The sequence below is a fragment of the Bos mutus genome, chromosome 18 (assembly GCF_027580195.1).
Source record: "Bos mutus isolate GX-2022 chromosome 18, NWIPB_WYAK_1.1, whole genome shotgun sequence".
NCBI classification, from domain to species: Eukaryota; Metazoa; Chordata; class Mammalia; order Artiodactyla; family Bovidae; genus Bos; species Bos mutus.
The window spans coordinates 17209163-17228454 of NC_091634.1; the positions used below are offsets into that span (position 1 = coordinate 17209163).

Genomic DNA, 19292 nt, shown 5'->3' on the forward strand with positions numbered 1-19292 from the left:
ATTCACTGAGTGACTATATATCTTCACATGCCCATTAGCTATTTTTTATGTAGGACCTGGAGTAAAATGCATGCTGCTACTTTATGATATGCATGTTGATTTATGCTTGTTTGCTCTCCTGTAGAACTGTTTACAAATTAGCATCATTGCAAAGAAAGACTTACACATACTTCCTACATCCTTCAGGTGGTTCTAGCATTAATCTTCTGATGCCTGCAAGCTTAGTGAACTAACACTTTGCTACATTCCTTACATAAACTTTCTCTTCAGTGTGAGTTCTCTGATGTAAAGAATGAAGGATGTATTTTAACTGAAGGACTTCCCAAAATTTCTATATTCGTACTGCTTTTCTTCTGTATGTGTGTAATGTTTCTTAAGAGATTCATGTTTGCCTAATGTCTTTCCCAACTTGTTACATGTAAAGGGTTTTTCTCCAGTGTGGATTTACTTATGTCAACTAAGGGATTAATGCTGGCTAGTCTTTCCCACACTTATTGCCATCATAGTCTCTCTACAGTGTGAATTGTGATAAACAATAAGGCTTATATCATTGCTAGAGACTTTCCCATATTCATTACATTTTCTCCAGTATAGACTTTCTGATTTTGAATCCAAGAAGATCTACAGCTACAGTATAGTATGATGAACACTGCCTTTATGCAGTTTCTCTATTATGTGATCTTTCATACACACAGTGACTCATATGGCCTAAAGACTTTTCCACACTTATTGTATTACTGGGTTTCTCTCCATTATGTACTCGCTGATGGGCAGTAAGATTTGAGCCTTTGCTAAATGCCTTCCCACATTCATTACATTTATATGGCTTTTCTCCAGTATGAATTCTCTGATGTACAGTAAGGTTTGAACTACAGCTGAAGGTCTTCCCACATTTAATGCATTCATAGGGTTTCTCTCCAGTATGAATTCTGTGATGTTGAAACAGAGATGACCTGTGACTGAAGGCTTTCCCACATATACTGCATTCATATGGTTTCAATCTAGTGTGGTTTCTCAAATGCATATTCAATGATTCAGGTTGGTTAAAGGATTTCCCACATTTTTGACATTCAAAGGGCTTTTCTTCAGTATGAATACTCTGATGCTGAATAAGAAATGAGAGGCTGCTAAAGACTTTCAGACATTTGTTACATTCAAATTGTTTCTCAATAGCATGAATTCTTTGATGTCGAGTAAGGTGTGAGCTACAGCAAAAGGCTTTTCCACATTCTCTACATTCATAAGGTTTCTCTCCAGTATGAATTTTCTGATGGTGAATGAGAGATGACCTGTGAATGAATGCCTTCCCACATATTCGACATTCATAGAGTTTTTCTTGAGTATGAATTCTCAGATGTTCAATGAGATGTGAAACGCGACTAAACGCCTTTCCACAGTTCATACATTCATATGGTTTCTCTCCAGTGTGAGTGCTTTGATGATTAGTAAGTGATGAGACATGGCTAAAGGCTTTTCCACATTCAATACATTTGTAAGGTTTCTCTCCACTGTGACTTATTTGATGTCGAGTAAGGGATGAGCCATGGCTAAAAGTCTTCCCACATTCATGACATTCATAGGGTTTCTCTCCTGTATGAATTCTCCAGTGCCGATTAAGGATTGATTGTTTGCCAAAGGCTTTCCCACATTCACTGCATGTATAGATTTTCTCTTTATTCAAAGTCTGGTGAAGGGTAAGAGATTTGCTTTGGCTGAAGGCTGCTACACTTTCATTAGAATTCAGAAGTCTCTTTCCATCATTGATATTCTCATTTTTTATAACTGAATTTGCTGGTAAACTCTTCTTAAGTATATCACATTTATGTGACTTCCCTTCAGCAGAAATTCTCTGTGGTTCAGAAAAAACAGACTTTAAATGGAAAATGCTTTTAAATGCATTACATTTGTAAACACTTTCCCCAATGGGACTTTCTCTAAAGGTGAGGGTCACTGGTCTGAAATGCTCTACTTGATTTTCATACTTCCCCTCGAACTTTTTGATATAATACAAGTCCTTGTTAAAATTTGAAAATTCATGATTTTGTTGTATAGTTTTTTCCTTTAATACCATTTGGGGTAAATCTTCATCATAAATATCCTCCTTCATTGATAATTCTTTGTTTTCCCATCTTGTTTTACAATCTGTAATATATCAAAAGAACAAAACACTGCTTTATCTGAACTTCTTGAAAGGAAACTTCTATGTTAGAAACAGGAGAATTGGATAAAAAATAAAGTCATTCTCCCCAGTGCCAAGAAAACACATAGCTCTGACAACTCTCATATATTCAATGATTTCTGAACAAAGTTAAAATGGAGCACAGAGAATACAAACAGCTCACAGAGGCAAGAACAGAGTGTAATAAGGGAAATGAATTAATACATAGACAGTCTGTGGGGAAAAAAAAATGAAACTATCAAAGAAAATGCAAAAGGCATTCTGGATCCCAAGCCAACATTTTGTGTCTATACTTATATGAACGACTACATTTTATCTTAGCCTTGGTTCTCCAAACTTTGATTAATCTCAATTGCTGTCAGATTAGTATGCTTAATATGGAGAATGTACAGCACTGCACTAAATAGCTACAATGACAACAAAATAATGTAAATACTCTTTATGGCTCAGAAAGATTTAAGCTTTGTGAGTTTAGGTAGGATCTGTGTGAACTCATAATATTTATTGACAGAAAATACTGTTAGAAACCTTCTTATATATCCCTTACTTCCTTTAGCATTTATGTTCACTCTTGATCTTTGAAGTTCTGCCTCAGGGGTAAAGTGATTTTCCATTTAGTTGACAGCTTTTTTAGCCTAAAACCATTTGTATATTTTTCCTTACATGGACATATAAAAGAATAATTTGTCTTATTTCACTTCAAATAAATAACAATTTGGATTACAATGATGGCAAAACCCTCCATTTTTGATCAGATGAGTAATACAGAAAGATAATAATTTAGGGTAGAGGAATTGTCATTTAGAAATCTAAGCATCCCTCAAAACGTAAGATTTTGTTACGTCTGGAATCTCTGATAACAGTATCCCTAAAATACACTAAAATGCCTCTATACTTTACACAAGCATCTTTAACCAAAGATCTCTGTTTCCTGATTCACCACGACTTACCTGGAAATGTATCTTTTGACAGCTTTTCCTCCACCATACAAGGTTCTTTGCCATCCTCCAATAAAGCAATCACATATGGCTTAGGTATGGAAAGACCTGCTTGCAGGAAAATATTAGGAAAAAACACTGTTTAAATTGTGGTCTACATGGAGAGACCATCACCATAAAAGGGACCAAAGAAAGATCTGAAGGATGTTCACTGAAATGGGATGATAAGCTTCAGGCAGGACACAACAAACTATACATGTCCTTAGGACTGTGAAACAAAAATTCAGCCATTTACTAAAGAGGATCTCTAGCAATTCACAGTGGCAGATGGAAGATCTCCATTGAGGGGGAGGAAAAGATATGCTTACCTAGGGATACCAGGTTCTCATAATTCTGGACCATCACATCCTTGTATAAATTCCTTTGAGTAGAATTGAGCCATCTCCACTCTTCATGAGAGAAGTCTATGGCCACATCACTAAATGTCACCTGAAACAGCAAACACATTTAGGCTCAACCATAGCCCAGGCCTCTTCTGTCACTGATTAAAGGGTAAAATTACCCTGGTGTGGAAGAAAGGGAAAAAGATTCCAGCAGTTGTCACAATGATCAAGAATCTGATCTAAGTAATAATTGGATAACTATGTGCTTGGCACTGTTATACAATAAGGGTAAGAGACAAATATAAGAACTCTGCTTCAGGAAAGTAGGGAACAGAATTATAAAATTTTTAAAATTCAGCATTCAACATTTGACAGCATTTAGTCAAGTGCTTAGTTTTGTTTTTCATAGCTTATGTGCCAAGTAATAAAACATGAATTAAGTTTAAAAAAAAGAATCCAATACGCTCAAAAAAAGACATCTTTATATTAAAGATAAACACATAATCATATATATAACCACTTTATAAACAAAAAGCAAAAACATTTATGGTATATAATTAACCCTTATAATCTATAATTAAAATAATTTGAGACTCCTGAGCAAAAGGACTGAAGGATGGTTTCATGCCTTGTGGTAGTCCTTGAACAGAACCTTAAAGGAAGAGCAAAGAAAAAATAAGACACATCCTAAGGAAAATATCCTATGAAGAAAACACATTTCTTGCCAACAGTACTCATTCATGGTATTATTTAAAGTGGAAAAATTTTAGAAAAAGTTTAAATGTTCAATCATAACTTATTGGCTAGTCAAATTAAAATATGTGAAAAAACATATATACATTTGTTGTTGTTTAGCTCCTAAGTTGTGTCCAACCCTTTTGTGACTCCCATGGACTGCAGCCCCCCAGGCTTCTCGGTCCAAGGGCTTTCCTTTTTTTTTTCCTGTCCATGGCAAGAATATGGAGCTGGTTGAATTTCCTTCAGTGCATTTAAAATGTCATTATTACTACCTTTCATTGGTGAAACAGACATTGTTTGGCTACTGTAAATTTTTCATTCCAACTACAGATTCAATACTATATTACTTCATTTGGATGTTTGGTTTTAAAGAGAGAATTTACCTTTGTCTGGTGTTGGGGAAATTAAAAACCAATCAAATCTACTGAGCTGAAAAATCCTCTCTATCGTGTAAAAAGAGAACAGTTTTATTACTGAGAAAGCATTAAACCAGACTGTAATGTACTTCATAATAATAATAGCTAATAATTAATGAGACTGCAAGGACAGAAAGACATCTCACCCTTTTATAAAGTCAGTCAGATACAATCCATTACAGGGTCGTACAGAGTCGGACATGACTAAAGAGACTTAGCATGCATGCACAAGGGCCTTGGAGATATCACTTTGCAATTACATGTGAATTTAGGATGAACTATTGCAACACATAATTCATCCTAAATTCACCTGGTAATTGGGGTAGCCCTCTGTGTTAGGTGCCTTTACTCCAAAGAAAAAATTTAAAACTCATTATCTTTATGACAAGCAGGTAGTTAGAACCTGGAGCCAGAAGTCTAGGCTAAACTCCCATACAGATAGGGAGACAGAAGTGCATCTTCCTTCATGTTTTCATTTCTTCTTTTTTTTTTTAATTTTATTTTATTTTTAAACTTTACATAATTGTATTAGTTTTGCCAAATATCAAAATGAATCCGCCACAGGTATACATGTGTTCCCCATCCTGAACCGTCCTCCCTCCTCCCTCCCCATACCATCCCTCTGGGTCGTCCCAGTGCACCAGCCCCAAGCATCCAGTGTCATGCGTCGAACCTGGACTGGCAACTCGTTTCTTACATGATATTTTACATGTTTCAATGTCATTCTCCCAAATCTTCCCACCCTCTCCCTCTCCCACAGAGTCCATAAGACTGTTCTATACATCAGTGTCTCTTTTGCTGTCTCGTACACAGGGTTATTGTTACCATCTTTCTAAATTCCATATATATGCGTTAGTATACTGTATTTATGTTTTTCCTTCTGGCTTACTTCACTCTGTATAATAGGCTCCAGTTTCATCCACCTCATTAGAACTGATTCAAATGTATTCTTTTTAATGGCTGAGTAATACTCCATTGTGTATATGTACCACAGCTTTCTTATCCATTCCTCTGCTGATGGATTTCAAAGGGATGTCTCCAAGGCCCTTGCACAGGCATGCTAAGTCGCTTCAGTCATGTCCAACTCTGTGCAACCCTATGGACCATAGCCTGCCAGGTTTCTCTGTCCATGGGATTCTCCAAGCAAGAATACTTGAGTGGGTTGCCATGCCCTCCTCCCAGGGGATTTTCCCAACTCAGGAATCGAACCCACATCTCTTATGCCTCCTGCATTGGCAGGCAGGTTGTTTACCACTAGTGCCACCAATGCCCTTAAGAAGACTTTAATGCTCTGTAAAATTGGCAGAGGCTTATTTAGTTTTGAAAAGATTTATAAACATCTCAAAGGGACAGGGGAAAGGATACAGAGTTACATATTTTTCTCAAGGAAACACTCTTAAGAAAAGGAAAGGGGAGAAGGTCTCCCTTTGGCACCAGGGGAAATTATTTTTCCCATCTGTATTTGCTCTTAGCTAGGTATGAGGGTTATACTAGCCTTATCACATGAACTGAGAAAATGTCCATCTTTTCCTGTTTTCCACAGTGATCTTTAAAATGATCAGCTTTTACAAATCTTACCTGATAAGCCAAACTGAAAAGTCAACACTATATTAAATGAATAAAACACCATGTTTTTGGAAGCAAACTAGATGTCCATCAGCAGATGAATGGATAAGAAAGCTGTGGTACATATACACAATGGAATATTACTCAGCCATTAAAAAGAATAGATTTGAATCAGTTCTAATGAGGTGGATGAAACTGGAGCCTATTATACAGAGTGAAGTAAGCCAGAAAGAAAAACACCAATACAGTATACTAATGCATATATATGGAATTTAGAAAGATGGTAACAATAACCCTGTATACGAGACAGCAAAAGAGACACTGATGTATAGAACAGTCTTTTGGACTCTGTGGGAGAGGGAGAGGGTGGGATGATTTGGGAGAATGGCACTGAAACATGTATAATATCATATATGAAACGAGTTGCCAGTCCAGGTTCGATGCACAATACTGGATGCTTGGGGCTGGTGCACTGGGACGACCCAGAGGGATGGTACGGGGAGGGAGGAGGGAGGAGGGTTCAGGATGGGGAACACACGTATACCTGTGGCGGATTCATGTTGATATTTGGCAAAACCAATACAATATTGTAAAGTTAAAAAAGAAAAAAAAAAAAACCACCATGTTTTATTCTACCAATGCAAAGACATTTCATATTTTAAGTTTTGATATTAATCAATATCATAATATTAATAGTCCAAAGAAGAAACCCCACATACTCTAGCATATTCTTTGACCTTTATTTAAATCAAAGTTTCTCAGTCTTGGCACTACTGACATTTTAAGCTGAACAACTCTTTGCTGTGGGGGCTGTCCTGAGAATTTTAGCATGTTGAATAGCATCCCTAGCCTCGACCCTTCAGATACTAGTAGCAACTCCCCTTAACCACTCCCTACCCCCATTTTAACAGCTGAAAATGTCTCTGCTGCTGCTGCTGCTGCTAAGTCGCTTCAGTCGTGTCCGACTCTGTGCGACCCCATAGACGGCAGCCCACCAGGCTCCCCCGTCCCTGGGATTTTCCAGGCAAGAGTACTGGAGTGGGGTGCCATTGCCTTCTCCGGAAAATGTGTCTTATGAATGGGATTAAGGGGAACAAAGTCAACCCTGTTTGAAAACCATTGCTGCACAAAATTTTTGCATTTTCTTGAAAGGCTCTCTTAGGCCTCTCTACCTATACTCAAGGTGTTCTCTCAGTTTGGTATAACTCCACTTCCACCTCTGCCTCCCTGGTATTATGGGCCACCTAGACAACTCCAGGAAGGGATGCTTCAACTCTCTCTTCCCCTTCAGTGTCCCAGCAACCTGGGATGCTAATTCACCTCTGTCCCTAGAACTTAGATATTAAATAAATACCTTAATTTTTATGATTTACTTTTATACCAGTCCTGTATTGTTCAATATAGTAGCCACTGTATTTGGCTATAAAATTTAATTAAAATTAAATTTAAATAAAAATTCAGTTCCTTGGTCACTCCAGTTATGATTCAAGTGCTTAACAGTCATAAGGGGCTGGTGGCTGCCACAATGGACAGGACACAAATAGGATACTTCCCCCACTATAGAAAGTTCTCTTTGACAGCACTGCATGAGATCATGAAATCTTGTGTACCAATGACAGAAACCTATGTAAGAATCTCCTAACAGTTATTTGTTAAGTGTTTAGAAAATAAGTCAATGAATGATTTTGGCAATTAGTTCACTTTAGCTTTTACCTAAAAAAAAAAAAAAAAAAAAAAAAAAAGACTTATTTCAATTCCAATTGTCTAACATTCCCAACATGCATATCTGCCACTCATACCTTCTCCTATACAGGTTTCATTTCCACTCCATGATTCTTTCCCATCATTTTCTCATCACTCCTTCATTCAACAACTGTTTACCAAGTATCTGGCTATACCAGATACCACTCTGGCTACTAAAGATAAAACAGTCAACAAAAAATATCCTTTCCAGTAGGAAGAGATAAACAATGAGCATATGCATATAGCAAACACAGAGTGTATCAGCTAGGAGTGATGTGTGTGCATGCATGCTCAGTCATGTCTGATTCTTTGAGACCCTATAGACTATAGCCCACCAGGCTCCTCTGTCCATGGGATTTCCCAGGCAGAAACACTGGAGTGGGTTGCCATTTCCTCCAGGGAATCTTCCCAACCCAGGGGTCAAACTATGACTCCTGTGTCTCCTGCATTGGCAGGTGGGTTCTTTACTGCTGAGCCATCAGGAGAGTGCTATGAAAAACAACACAGTGATGGAGGAGTAGAAGTGATAGTCGAGAGAAGGTGACTACAATTAGTCAAGAGAAGGTGACTACAATTAGTCAAGAGAAGGTGACTACAATTTTACATAGGTGTTCAGGGAAGTTTTACTGAGAAAGTAACTACAAAGCAAAGATACAAAGGAGGTCAGAATGCAAGCTTGTATATATCTAGGTAAAGAATATTCCATGCAGATGGTACAGCAACTTCCAAGGCCTGGAAGCAGGTAGCCAGTGTGGCTGGAGCTCCCAGAAAACAAAGAAACAGATGGAAGATGAAATCAGGGAAGTAATAAGACAGCCTAACTGTGCAAAGTTTTTTGTCACTACACAATTCTGACTTCTGAGTTAGGGTCACCAAAGAGTTTTAAGCTGAGGAATGACAGGATTTTATATAACAAGAGGATCACTGTGACAGCTGTATTGTGAAGACTGAAGAGGGTCAAGGGCAGAAGCAGGAATTCCAGCAAGGTGACAATTGCAATAACCTAAGTGGCTTGGACCAGGGAGGCAGTGGTAGTGGTAGTGATGTGGTAACCAATGGTCAGATTGTGTAGATATACTATGTATATTTTAGATCTAACTACAGTGTCTGAATGTGAATTTTAAGAGAAAGGGAGGTCTCAAGGATGACTCCAAACATCTCTTGACTTGAATAACTGAAAAGACTGACATATACCATTAATAGACACCACATGATACAACTTAAACAACCATAAAGTAAATACCTAAAATTCCAAACTTGAATTCTGAATCATAATTTTAAAAAAGTTTTGCTCAAGACTCTTCAGAGGCTTCTAGCAGAAAGCTGATAGAAAAGAAGAGCACTGAGAGAAAATACTTTGGAGTTTTGCAGGCTCCATGCTTTGTTTTAATGAAAGGAATCAAAGATCCAATCCCTAAGTGAACTTTGTGAGGTGGGAACTGGTAGGAGAGGCAAAGCAAACACTCAAGAGTCCTGGTAAGTAGGTGTTTTAGGAAGATTTGGGGACAAATCAACTTACCTGAAACATGACTTTGCAATTTCCAATAGTCAACACAGTCCTCTTTCCAGGTTCTCTTCTTATAGAAGGGCAGTGCCTGAAAAGGCAGATCAAAACAGGAAAAAGCAGTCATGACAAATCAGGTGTATCTCGCAATCTTGCAGCTCAGGACACACCTGCATGGAGGATCCCACTGGGAATCACTTTCTAGGGTTCCAACCTTTCCCTGAATTAACAATGTGTTCCTTGGCAAGAGGTAACCAGGTGGCATCTACATGTACATCAACTATCATATATACATGAGAGTGTGAGTGTGTGTGTGTATGTGCGCGCTCAGTCGTGTCCAACTCTGGGACCCCACGGACTGTAGCCCGCCAGGCTCTTCTGTCTATGTAAATTTTCAGGCAAGAATACTGGAGCAGGTTGCCATTTCCTTCTCTAGGGATCTTCCCTATCCAGGGATCGAAGTTAGGCGGGGGGTGTCTCCTGCGTTTCCTGCATTGGCAGGTGGATTCTTTACCGCTGAGCCACCTGGGCAGCCCGTATATAAATGACCGACTCATAAAACAACAGTAATAATAATGTTAAATACGAGCTCTTTCGATCTTTACCACTATGCATGGTGGGCATTCACATTATTCCAGATTTCTTTTTTAGATAAACGATGAGAAAAACTGAAACTCGGCAACACTGAAGCAATTTAGGGTTTACACAATTTTTTTTTTTCTTTCAGTGCGTATAACGCACACTCACTCTCCCATTTCCTTTTTTACAACAGCTCTTAGAGGTAAGCGCCATCCTTACTCCTCTTTTACAAAGCAGGACAGAGGCCCAGAGGAGCCAGGGGCCTGCCTGGGCTCACACCGCGGGGTAGACGCTGGGACCTGAGAAGTTATGGCGGTCGTACCCAGCGCCCGCCACCCTCCCCGCACCCACACTTGCCTGACCCCTCAGCAGACCCTCACCAGCACCGAAGCCGTCCACTGCGGGCACCTCCGCGTACCTGACGCGCCGCGTAGCTGTAGCGAACAAAGGCCGCTTGCCTCGCCGGAACGGTGCTGCCCAGAGTCCTGCGCGATTCCAGGACCTTGAATACTGCTGCTGGGTCGGAGACAAACGCCCGGCAGCCCCAGGCGTAGCACCGGTCCGGACGGCACTTCTCAGACTCCTCCGCTTCAAGGAGAAAAGTTGCCGGTGAGTCGCACGGTTGCCTTCCGGAAAACTACACTTCCCAGGAGGCTCAGCGGTCGCGCGATCTCGGAGCACCGCGAGACCACGGGCTGGGCTTTGTGAGAAATTACACCGCCTAAAGACTCCACTGGGATCGACCCCCTCGGAAGGATGCAGACAACAGTCGTCTGTGGCGAACTCCGCTTCCCGAAACCAACGGCAGCGTCTACAAGCGCTGTGAAGATAATGAGAGCCCAAACCGGGAACCTATGTTTCCCAGAAGATTACGAGGCCGTGAAACGTCTTTTGGGTCATTTCTGTGCTCGCACAGACGTTTTCCTCCTTGAACAAGGGCAGACTTGCTGGTGCGGGACAAGAAGTGGCCTCTGCCAGCCGAAGATCTGTCATTCAAAACTTTGCTGCCACTCTGCTCGGCTTGTACTGCTCTTGAGTATTTAGCTTCCACTTGTCCAGGACTGTATTTCCTAAAATACCCTGTATCCGAGCTGTCACAACATGAGCTGAACGGGGACCAATTGCACTTCCCGGAAGTTCGTGGGGTCACGTCGTCGCTCGGACACTGACTACCGCGGTGATGTGCATTACATGTCCTCGAAGGACTCAGGATTATCGGATTCAAGTGAGGGTTTTGAGGATAAACACCCTCAATCGTGGGAAAAACCACTCCTCTGACCCTCCTTTGTCTTTGAGACTTTGCCCAGCCCACCCACACGGGCTCTGGACAGATGTATCAAGGCCAGAGCATTCTACTCTTGGTATTAACTTGGGTTGTTGCCTTTATTTTCTTTTTTAATTAAATTCATTTTACCTGTTTTCTTTTAATTATAAATAGCACGAGAGAATTTTCTCATGCTTTTTATGAAATTCTTTGCCTTTTCTCCTGCTTGGGATTGTTGAGCAGATTGAATCTGTTAAGTGGCATCTTCCCGTCCTCAGAAAAATTTCCTTCTCCATATATTGGGCTCTTCTCCATTCTTTCTCCTCTTCTTGTGAATTCCAGTTAGTTGTTAGGTAGATTTTTCCACTCTATTTTCCTCTAATTTCCATTTTTCTGTCTCTGTATTGCAGTCTGAATGATTTATTATTTAACATTTATAATTCCCTTTCCAGTGGATTTTTTGTTCTCAATTTTCCAAAAATTTTTGTAACACAGTAGGCACAGTTGATTCATAATATGATAATACCAATATTGAAGATATGTGTTTTAAGTCACTTCGGTCGTGTCTGACTCTTTGCAACCTTATGGACTGTAGCTCACCAGGCTCCTCTGTCCATGGGATTCTCTAGGCAAGAATACTGGAGTGGGTTGCCATGCCTTCCTCCAGGGGATCTTTCTGACCCAGGGATCAAACTTGCATCTCTATGTCTCCTGGCAGGTGCATTCGTTACCACTAGAACCATCTAGGAAATCTGAAGATCTTAGGAATCTTTGTAAAATTTTAAATTTATGTACTCAGTTCATGCTGTTTCCTTTTTTGGTTGGTTACTTTTGTGTGCCACTTAGTCCCTGAAAAGAGATTTTACTGGTCTCCCCAGTATCCTTGAATGAAAGTGACTCTCTTTTCTACAGATTATATAGTTTGATTTTCAGACAAGATCTGGGATTACTACCACTCTGGAAACACTTTAAAACATAAAGTCTCTACTCCGTCCTTTCAGAAAATCTTACATAGGAATTCATTGTTGCTGCTTTTCCTTACAAGTTTTTTGGAAGAATTGTGAAGACTTCTCATTATGGGTCCTCAGATATTTGAGACATAAGTTCATGGGGAAGCAGGGTTAACATTAAAGGACTAGATGTGATTAGGGAGCAGAGGTGAGAAGAACTTTATATGTAGGGCTAGTCCTGATTCAATAGCAATTTATGACCAGTACTTAAAAGAACAAATTACTTCAAAGCTAAACTGCTAAAGTGTGAATGCTACATGGTTTGAATTTTTGATAGGAAGGATAGAGGCACTCTGATGAGTAGAGACTAAGGAGGAGAAATTCAGGGGCAGATGGAGTGGGGACTTAGGCATAGGTAAACCAGTTTAAAACAAATATGCCAGTCACTTGAGAAAGAAAATGGGGCTGAGAGAGATCAATAAGGAAACAGGAAAACACTTCACATGCCATACTGAACCCATTCCCTTCTACTAACCCTAAGTTGCCTTTATTCCCTTTTATATTAGGCAATATTTACAATAAATTATTTTGCTATTAGAATTTATCTATTTAAGGGCACATTTTAGAATATGAACTGGGAGAAGAAAAAGTTCTGCTCCCTTCCATTTTTCTTGCTCACAAAGATACACATGTTAATTCAGTGCTCACATTTATGCAACATTAAGCCTTTAAACGGTGGCTCAGCTGGTAAAGAATCCGCCTGCAGTGTGAAGACGTGGGTCCCATCCCTGGGTTGGGAAAATCCTTTAGAAAAGGGAACGGCTACCCACTCCAGTATTCTGGCCTGGAGAATTCCATGGACTGTATATTCATGGGGTCACAAAGAATCGAACATGACTGAGCGACTTTCACTTTCAAGCCTTTAAACAGGCTTCCCAGATGGCACTCAGTGGTTAAAGAACCCTCCTGCCAATGCAGGAGACACAAGAGTTGTGGTTTTGATTACTGAGTCAGGAAGATCCCCAGGTGGACAGAATGGCAACGCACTCCAACGCTCTTGCCTGCCTGGAGAATCCCATGGACAGAGGAGTTTGGAGGGGTACAGTCCATGGAGTCACAAAGAGTTGGACACAACTGAAACGATTTAGCACATGCATACCAGCCTTTAAATAAAGACTTTTGCCTAGAGGTTCCTCCTCATACCTCACTGCTGTTCTATCTTGTCTTCTAGATTCTTGCTGTATTTTCACTTTCTCAAATGGGTCATTTCTCCCAGTCTTTCTACAGGTGCCATATAGTCCCTCTATATACCATCCTGTTTTAATTATTCACCCAACACTCACCAGTTTTTGTTTCTCATGGTAATTCACCAGTTTGTTTATTATTTGACAGCAGCACTTGACTGAAACTTACTGAAACAAAGTATAGGTCTCTTTTCAACACTGCATTTCCAACATGAAGATCCATGCTGGAGTACTGAAGGTACTTTATAAGGAAGGAAGGAAGGGAAACAAAGAAAGACAAAGATAGGAAAACATCTTATATGCTTTATCACTTTCCACTCTACCCAGTCTTCCCATCCTCCCTACTCTAAACTGCTTTTACACTTCTGTAGGTTTGTCTATTCTGGGAACTTAATGTAACTGCAATCATTTATTTTCCATTTGTTCCCATACGTTGATCCCTTTTACCAGTTTTATCCTCCCTCCCCACTGTGCCTTCTCCCCTGGTACTACTACTATGTTCTCTAAGTATCTATGAATTTGTTTTTGGTTTTTATTAGTTTTTTTTAATTCCACATATGAGTGAAGTCATAGAATATTTGTCTTTTCTCTGTCTGACACTTTTCACTTAGCATAATACTCCCAGGGTCCATCCATGTTGTTCCAAATGAGAAGATCTCATCTTTATTATAGCTGAGTAGTATTAGTATACCATTATGTGTGTGTGTGTGTATCTTACATCTTCTTTATCCATTCATCCTTTTATAGGTACTTAGACTGTTTCCACAGTCTTGGCTATTGTAAGTAATGCTGCAATGAACATGGGGGTTCATATATTTCTCTGAATAGTGTTCTCACATTCTTTGGATAAATATACATAAGTGAGATAGATGAATCATACAGTAGTACTCTAGTTAACAAAAGAGTTTAAAATGCAGTACTTGTGTGCAATCTCAAAAATGACAACATGCTCTCAGTTCGTTTCCAAGGCAAATCATTCAACATCATGTAATCCAAGTCTATGCCCCAACCACTCATGCCAAACAAGCTGAAGTTGAACAGTTCTAAGAAGACCTACAAGACCTTCTAGAACTAACACCAAAAAAAAAAAAAAAAACCGCGATGTCCTTTTCATCACAGGGGACTGGAATGTGAAAGTCAGAAGAAAAACAGGCAAGTTTGGCCTTGGAGTTCAAAATGAAGCAGATTAAAGGCTAACATAGTTTTGCCAAGAGAATGCACTGGTCGCAGAAAACACCCACTTCCAACAACACAAGAGATGACTCTACACATGGACATCACTGGATGGTCAATACTGAAATCAGATTGATTATATTCTTTGCAGCAGAAGATGGAGAAGCTCTATACAATCAGCAAAAACAAGACAGGGCCTGAGTGTGACTCTGATCATGAACTCCTTATTACTAAGTTCAGACTTAAATTGAAGAAAGTGGAGAAAACCACTAGGCCATTCAGGTATGACCTAAATCAAATCCTTACAATTATGCGGTAGAAGTGATAAATAGATTCAAGGGTAAACAGAGTGCCTGAAGAGCTATGGAAAGAGGTTTGTAACACTGTATGAAAGCAGTGATCAAAACCATCCCCAATAAAAAGAAATGCAAAAAGATAAGATGGTTGTCTGAGGAGACCTTACAAATAGCTGAGAAAAGAAGAGAAGCAAAAGGCAAATGAGAAAACGGAAGATATACCCATCTGAATCAGTCAGTTCAGGCCCTCAGTTGTGTCTGACTCTTTGTAACTCCATAGACTGAAGCATGCCAGGCTTCTCTGTTCTTCAGAACTCCCAGAGCTTGCTCAGACTCATGTCCATCAAGTCAGTGATGCCATCCAACCATCTCATCTTCTGTCGTCCTGTTCTCCTCCTGCCTTCAATCCTTCCCAGCATCAGGGTCTTTTCCAATGAGTTAGTTCTTCACATCAGGTGGCCAAAGTGTTGGAGCTTCAGCTTCAGCATCAGTCCTTCCAATGAATATTAAGGACTGATTTCCTTTAGGATCGACTGGTTTGATCTTCGTGTAGTGCAAGGGACTCTCAAGAGTCCTCTCCAACACCACAGTTCAAAAACATCAATTCTTCGGTGCTCAGCTTTCTTTATAGTTTATCTCTCACATCTGTCATGACTACTGGAAAAAACCAAAGCTTTGACTAGATGACCTTTGTCAGCAAAGTAATGTCTCTGCATTTTAATATGCCATCTAGGTTGGCCATAGCTTTTCTTCCAAGGAGTAAGCATCTTTTAATTTCATAGCTGCTGCAGTCATCATCTGCAGTGATTTTGGAGCCCAATAAAATAAAGTCTGTCACTGTTTCCATTTCCCCATCTATTCCCATGAAGTGATGGGACCAGATCCATAATCTTAGTTTTTTGAATGTTGAGTTTTAAACCAGTTTTTTCACTCTCCTCTTTCACTTTCATCAAGAGGTTCTTTAGTTCCTCTTCACTTTCTACCATAAGTGTGATGTCATCTGCATATCTGAGGTTATTGATATTCTCCCAGCAACCTTGATTCCAGCTTGTACTTCATCCAGCCCGGCATTTCCCATAATGTACTCTGCACATAAGTTAAATAAACAGGGTCACAATATACAGCCTTGATGTACTCCTTAACCAATTTTGAACCAGTCCATTGTTCCATGTCCAGTTCTGTTTCTTCTTGACCTGCATATAGTTTTCTCAGGAGACAGGTAAGGAGGTCTGGTATTCCCATTTCTTTAAGATTTTTCCACAGTTTGTTGTGATCCACATAGTCAAAGGCTTTAGCATAATCAATGAAGCATAAATGTCTAACTCTTTGTGACTCCATGAACTGTAGTCCACCAGGCTCTTCTGTCCATGGAATTCTCTATACAAGGATGTTAGAGTGGGTGGCCATTTCCTTCTCCAGGGGATCTTCCTAACCCAGGGGTCAAACCCAGGCCTCCTGCATTGCAGGCAGATTCTTTACCATCTTAGTCACCAGAGGAGCCCACGCATCTGAATGCAGAGTTCCAAAGAATAGTAAGGAGAGATAAGAAAGGCTTCCTAAGTGAACAATGCAAAGAAGTAGAGGAAAACAATAGAATGGGAAAGACTAGAGATCTCTTCAAGAAAATTAGAGATACAAGGGAACATTTCATGCAAAGATGGGCACAATAAAGGACAGAAACAGCATGGACCTACCAGAAGCAGAAGATATTAAGAAGATGTGGCAAGAATACACAGAAGAACTATACAAAAAAGATCTTCATGACCTGGATAACCACAATGGTGTGATCACTCACCTAGAGGCAGACATCCTGGAGTGTGAAGTCAAGTGGGCCTTAGGAAGCATCACTACGAACAAAGCTAGTGGAAGTGATGGAATTCCAGCTGAGCTATTTCAAATCCTAAAAGATGATGCTGTTAAGTGCTGCACTCAGTGTGCTTAGTCACTCAGTTGTGTCTGACTCTTTGCGACCCCATGGACTGTAGCCCATGAGGCTCCTCTGTCCATGGTGGTTCTCCAGGCAAAATACTTGAGTGGGTTGCCATGACTTCCTCCAGGGGATCTTCCCAGCCCAGGGATCAAACCCAGGTATCTCACATTGCAGGCGAATTCTTTACTGGCTGAGCCACGAGGGAAGCCCAAGAAAACTGGAGTGAGTAGCCTATCCCTTCTCCAGGGGATCTTCCTGACCCAAGAATCTAACTGGTGTCTCTTACATTGCAGGTGGGTTCTTTACAAGCTGAGATACCAGGAAAGGCCCTGATCATGCATAACTCATTCATTTTTCATACCTTCTTTTTTTCAATATGCTAGCAAAGTTGGAAAAGTCAGCAGTGATTACTGCTTCCCAGGTGGCTTTCCAGGTGATGCTAGTGGTAAAGAACCCACCTGGCAATGCAGGAGACGTAAGAGTCACAGGTTTGATCCCCCAGTCAGAAAGATACCCTTGAGAAAGAAATAGCAACCCACTCCAGTGTTCTTCACTAGAGAATCCAGTTAACAGAGGTGCCTGGTGGGCTACGGTCCATGGGGTTGCAATGGTTGGACACGACTGAAGCGACTTAACACGCACCCATGCAGTGATCACAGGACTGAAAAAGGTCAGCTTTCATTCCAATCCCAAAGAAGGGCAATGCCAAAGAATGTTCAAAGTATTGTTCAGTTGTACTCATTTTACATGCTAGCAAGGTAATGTGCAAAATCCTTCAAGCTAGGCTTCAACAGTATGTTAACTGAGAATTTCCAGATCTACAAGCTGGATTTAGAAAAGGCAGAGTAACCAGAGATCAAATTGCCAACATCCATTGCATCATAGAAAAGCAAGGGAATTTCATAAAAACATCTACTTCTGCTTCATTGCCTACACTAAGGCCTTTGAGTGTGTAGATCACAGCAAACTATGGAAAATTCTAAAAAATTTCTTAAAACCAGACCACTTTACCTTGCTCCCGAGAAACCTGTATGCAGGTCAAGAGGCAACAGTTAGAACCAGACATGGGACAATGGATGGGTTCAAAATTGGGAAAGGAGAACGTCAAGGCTGCATATTGTCACCCTGCTTATTTAATTTATATGCAGAGTACATCATGTGAAATACTGGGCTGGATGAAGCACAAGCAGGAATTGAGATTGCCAGGAGAAATATCAATTACCTCAGAAATGCAGATGACATCACCTTAATGGCAGAAAGTGAAAAGGAACTAAAGAGCCTCTTGATGAAAGTGAAAGAGGAGAGTGAAAAAGCTGGCCTTAAAACTCAACATTCAAAAAACTAAGATCATGGCATCTGGTCCCACCATTTCAGATGCAAATAGATGGGGAAATGGAAACAGTGACAGACTTTATTTTCTTGGGCTCCAAAACCACTGTGGATTGTGACTGTAGCCATGAAATTTGGAAGAAAAGCTATGACAAACCTAGACAGTGTATTAAAAAGCAGGGCATTACTTTGCCTACAAAGGTGCATATAGTCAAAGCTATGTTTTTTTCTGAAAGTCATCTATAGGTGTGAGAGTTGGACCATAGAGAAAGCTGAGCATGAAAGTATTGATGATTTTGACCTGCAGTGTTGGGGACAACTCTTGAGAGTCCCTTGGACTGCAAGGAAATCAAACAAGTTAATCCTAAAGGAAATCAACCCTGAATATTCATTGGAAGGACTGATGCTGAAGCTGAAGTTCCTATACGTTGGCCACCTGATGCAAATAACTGACTCATTGGAAAAGACCCTGATGCTGGGAAAGATTGAGGTCAAGGAGAAAGGCACGACAGAGGATGAGATGGTTGGATGGCATCACTGATTCAATGGACATGAGTTTGAATAAACTGGGAGATGGTGAAGGACAGGGAAGACTGGCGTGCTGCAGTCCATGGGGTTGCAAAGACTCAAGACAGGACTAAGTGACTGAACAACAGCAGCAATTTATTCTGAGGAATGTCTGTGCTGTTTTCTATAGTTGCTGGAGCAATTTAAATTCCTACAAAATGTGCTAAAATGTGCCCTGTTTTCCACATCCTCACCAATACTTGTCATTTCTTGTGTTTCTGGTAATAGTCATTCTGACAGATACGAGGTGATATCTCATTGTGGTTTTGACTTGCATTTTCCTAGTGATTACTGATGCTGAACATCTTTTTATGTGCCTGTTGGCCATCTGTATGTCATCTTTGGAAAAATGTCTAATCAACTCCTCTGCCCAATTTTTGAGTTGTCTTGGGGATTTTATTGTTTTTGAGTTTTATGAGTTATTTATGTATTTTGGATATTAGCCTCTTTTGGGATATATCATTTGCAAATATCTTCTACCATTCAGTAGATT

The 19292-nt window shown here is 40.2% G+C and overlaps 1 protein-coding gene across 3 annotated transcripts; it reads right to left on the minus strand.

Annotated features, from left to right (window-relative positions):
- Positions 1–162: 162 nt before the first annotated feature.
- Positions 163–11059, minus strand: ZNF181 (zinc finger protein 181). Of its 3 annotated transcripts, none has more exons than XM_005896087.3 (5): positions 10465–11059; positions 9483–9558; positions 3486–3606; positions 3130–3225; positions 163–2142 (listed from the first exon to the last, which is right to left on the minus strand). In XM_005896087.3, the coding sequence occupies exons 2-5, from the start codon at positions 9489–9491 to the stop codon at positions 656–658; spliced, it is 1713 nt and encodes a 570-aa protein (XP_005896149.1). In that variant the 5' UTR covers positions 9492–9558; positions 10465–11059; the 3' UTR covers positions 163–655. The 3 variants fall into 3 exon arrangements, with proteins under 3 accessions (XP_005896149.1, XP_070244072.1, XP_070244074.1); XM_070387971.1 differs by having other exon boundaries at positions 3130–3228; positions 10465–10892; XM_070387973.1 differs by having other exon boundaries at positions 3130–3228; positions 10427–10665.
- Between the last annotated feature and the right edge of the window lie 8233 nt (positions 11060–19292).

Excerpts from the sequence above, each read along its gene's own strand:
- ZNF181 (XM_070387971.1), bottom strand. Across the intron at positions 3,229-3,485 it reads TGAGAACCTGGTATCCCTAG|CAGGTCTTTCCATACCTAAG; the intron begins GTAAGCATATCT and ends TTTTCCTGCAAG. Across the intron at positions 2,143-3,129 it reads GTCAAAAGATACATTTCCAG|ATTGTAAAACAAGATGGGAA; the intron begins GTAAGTCGTGGT and ends GATATATTACAG.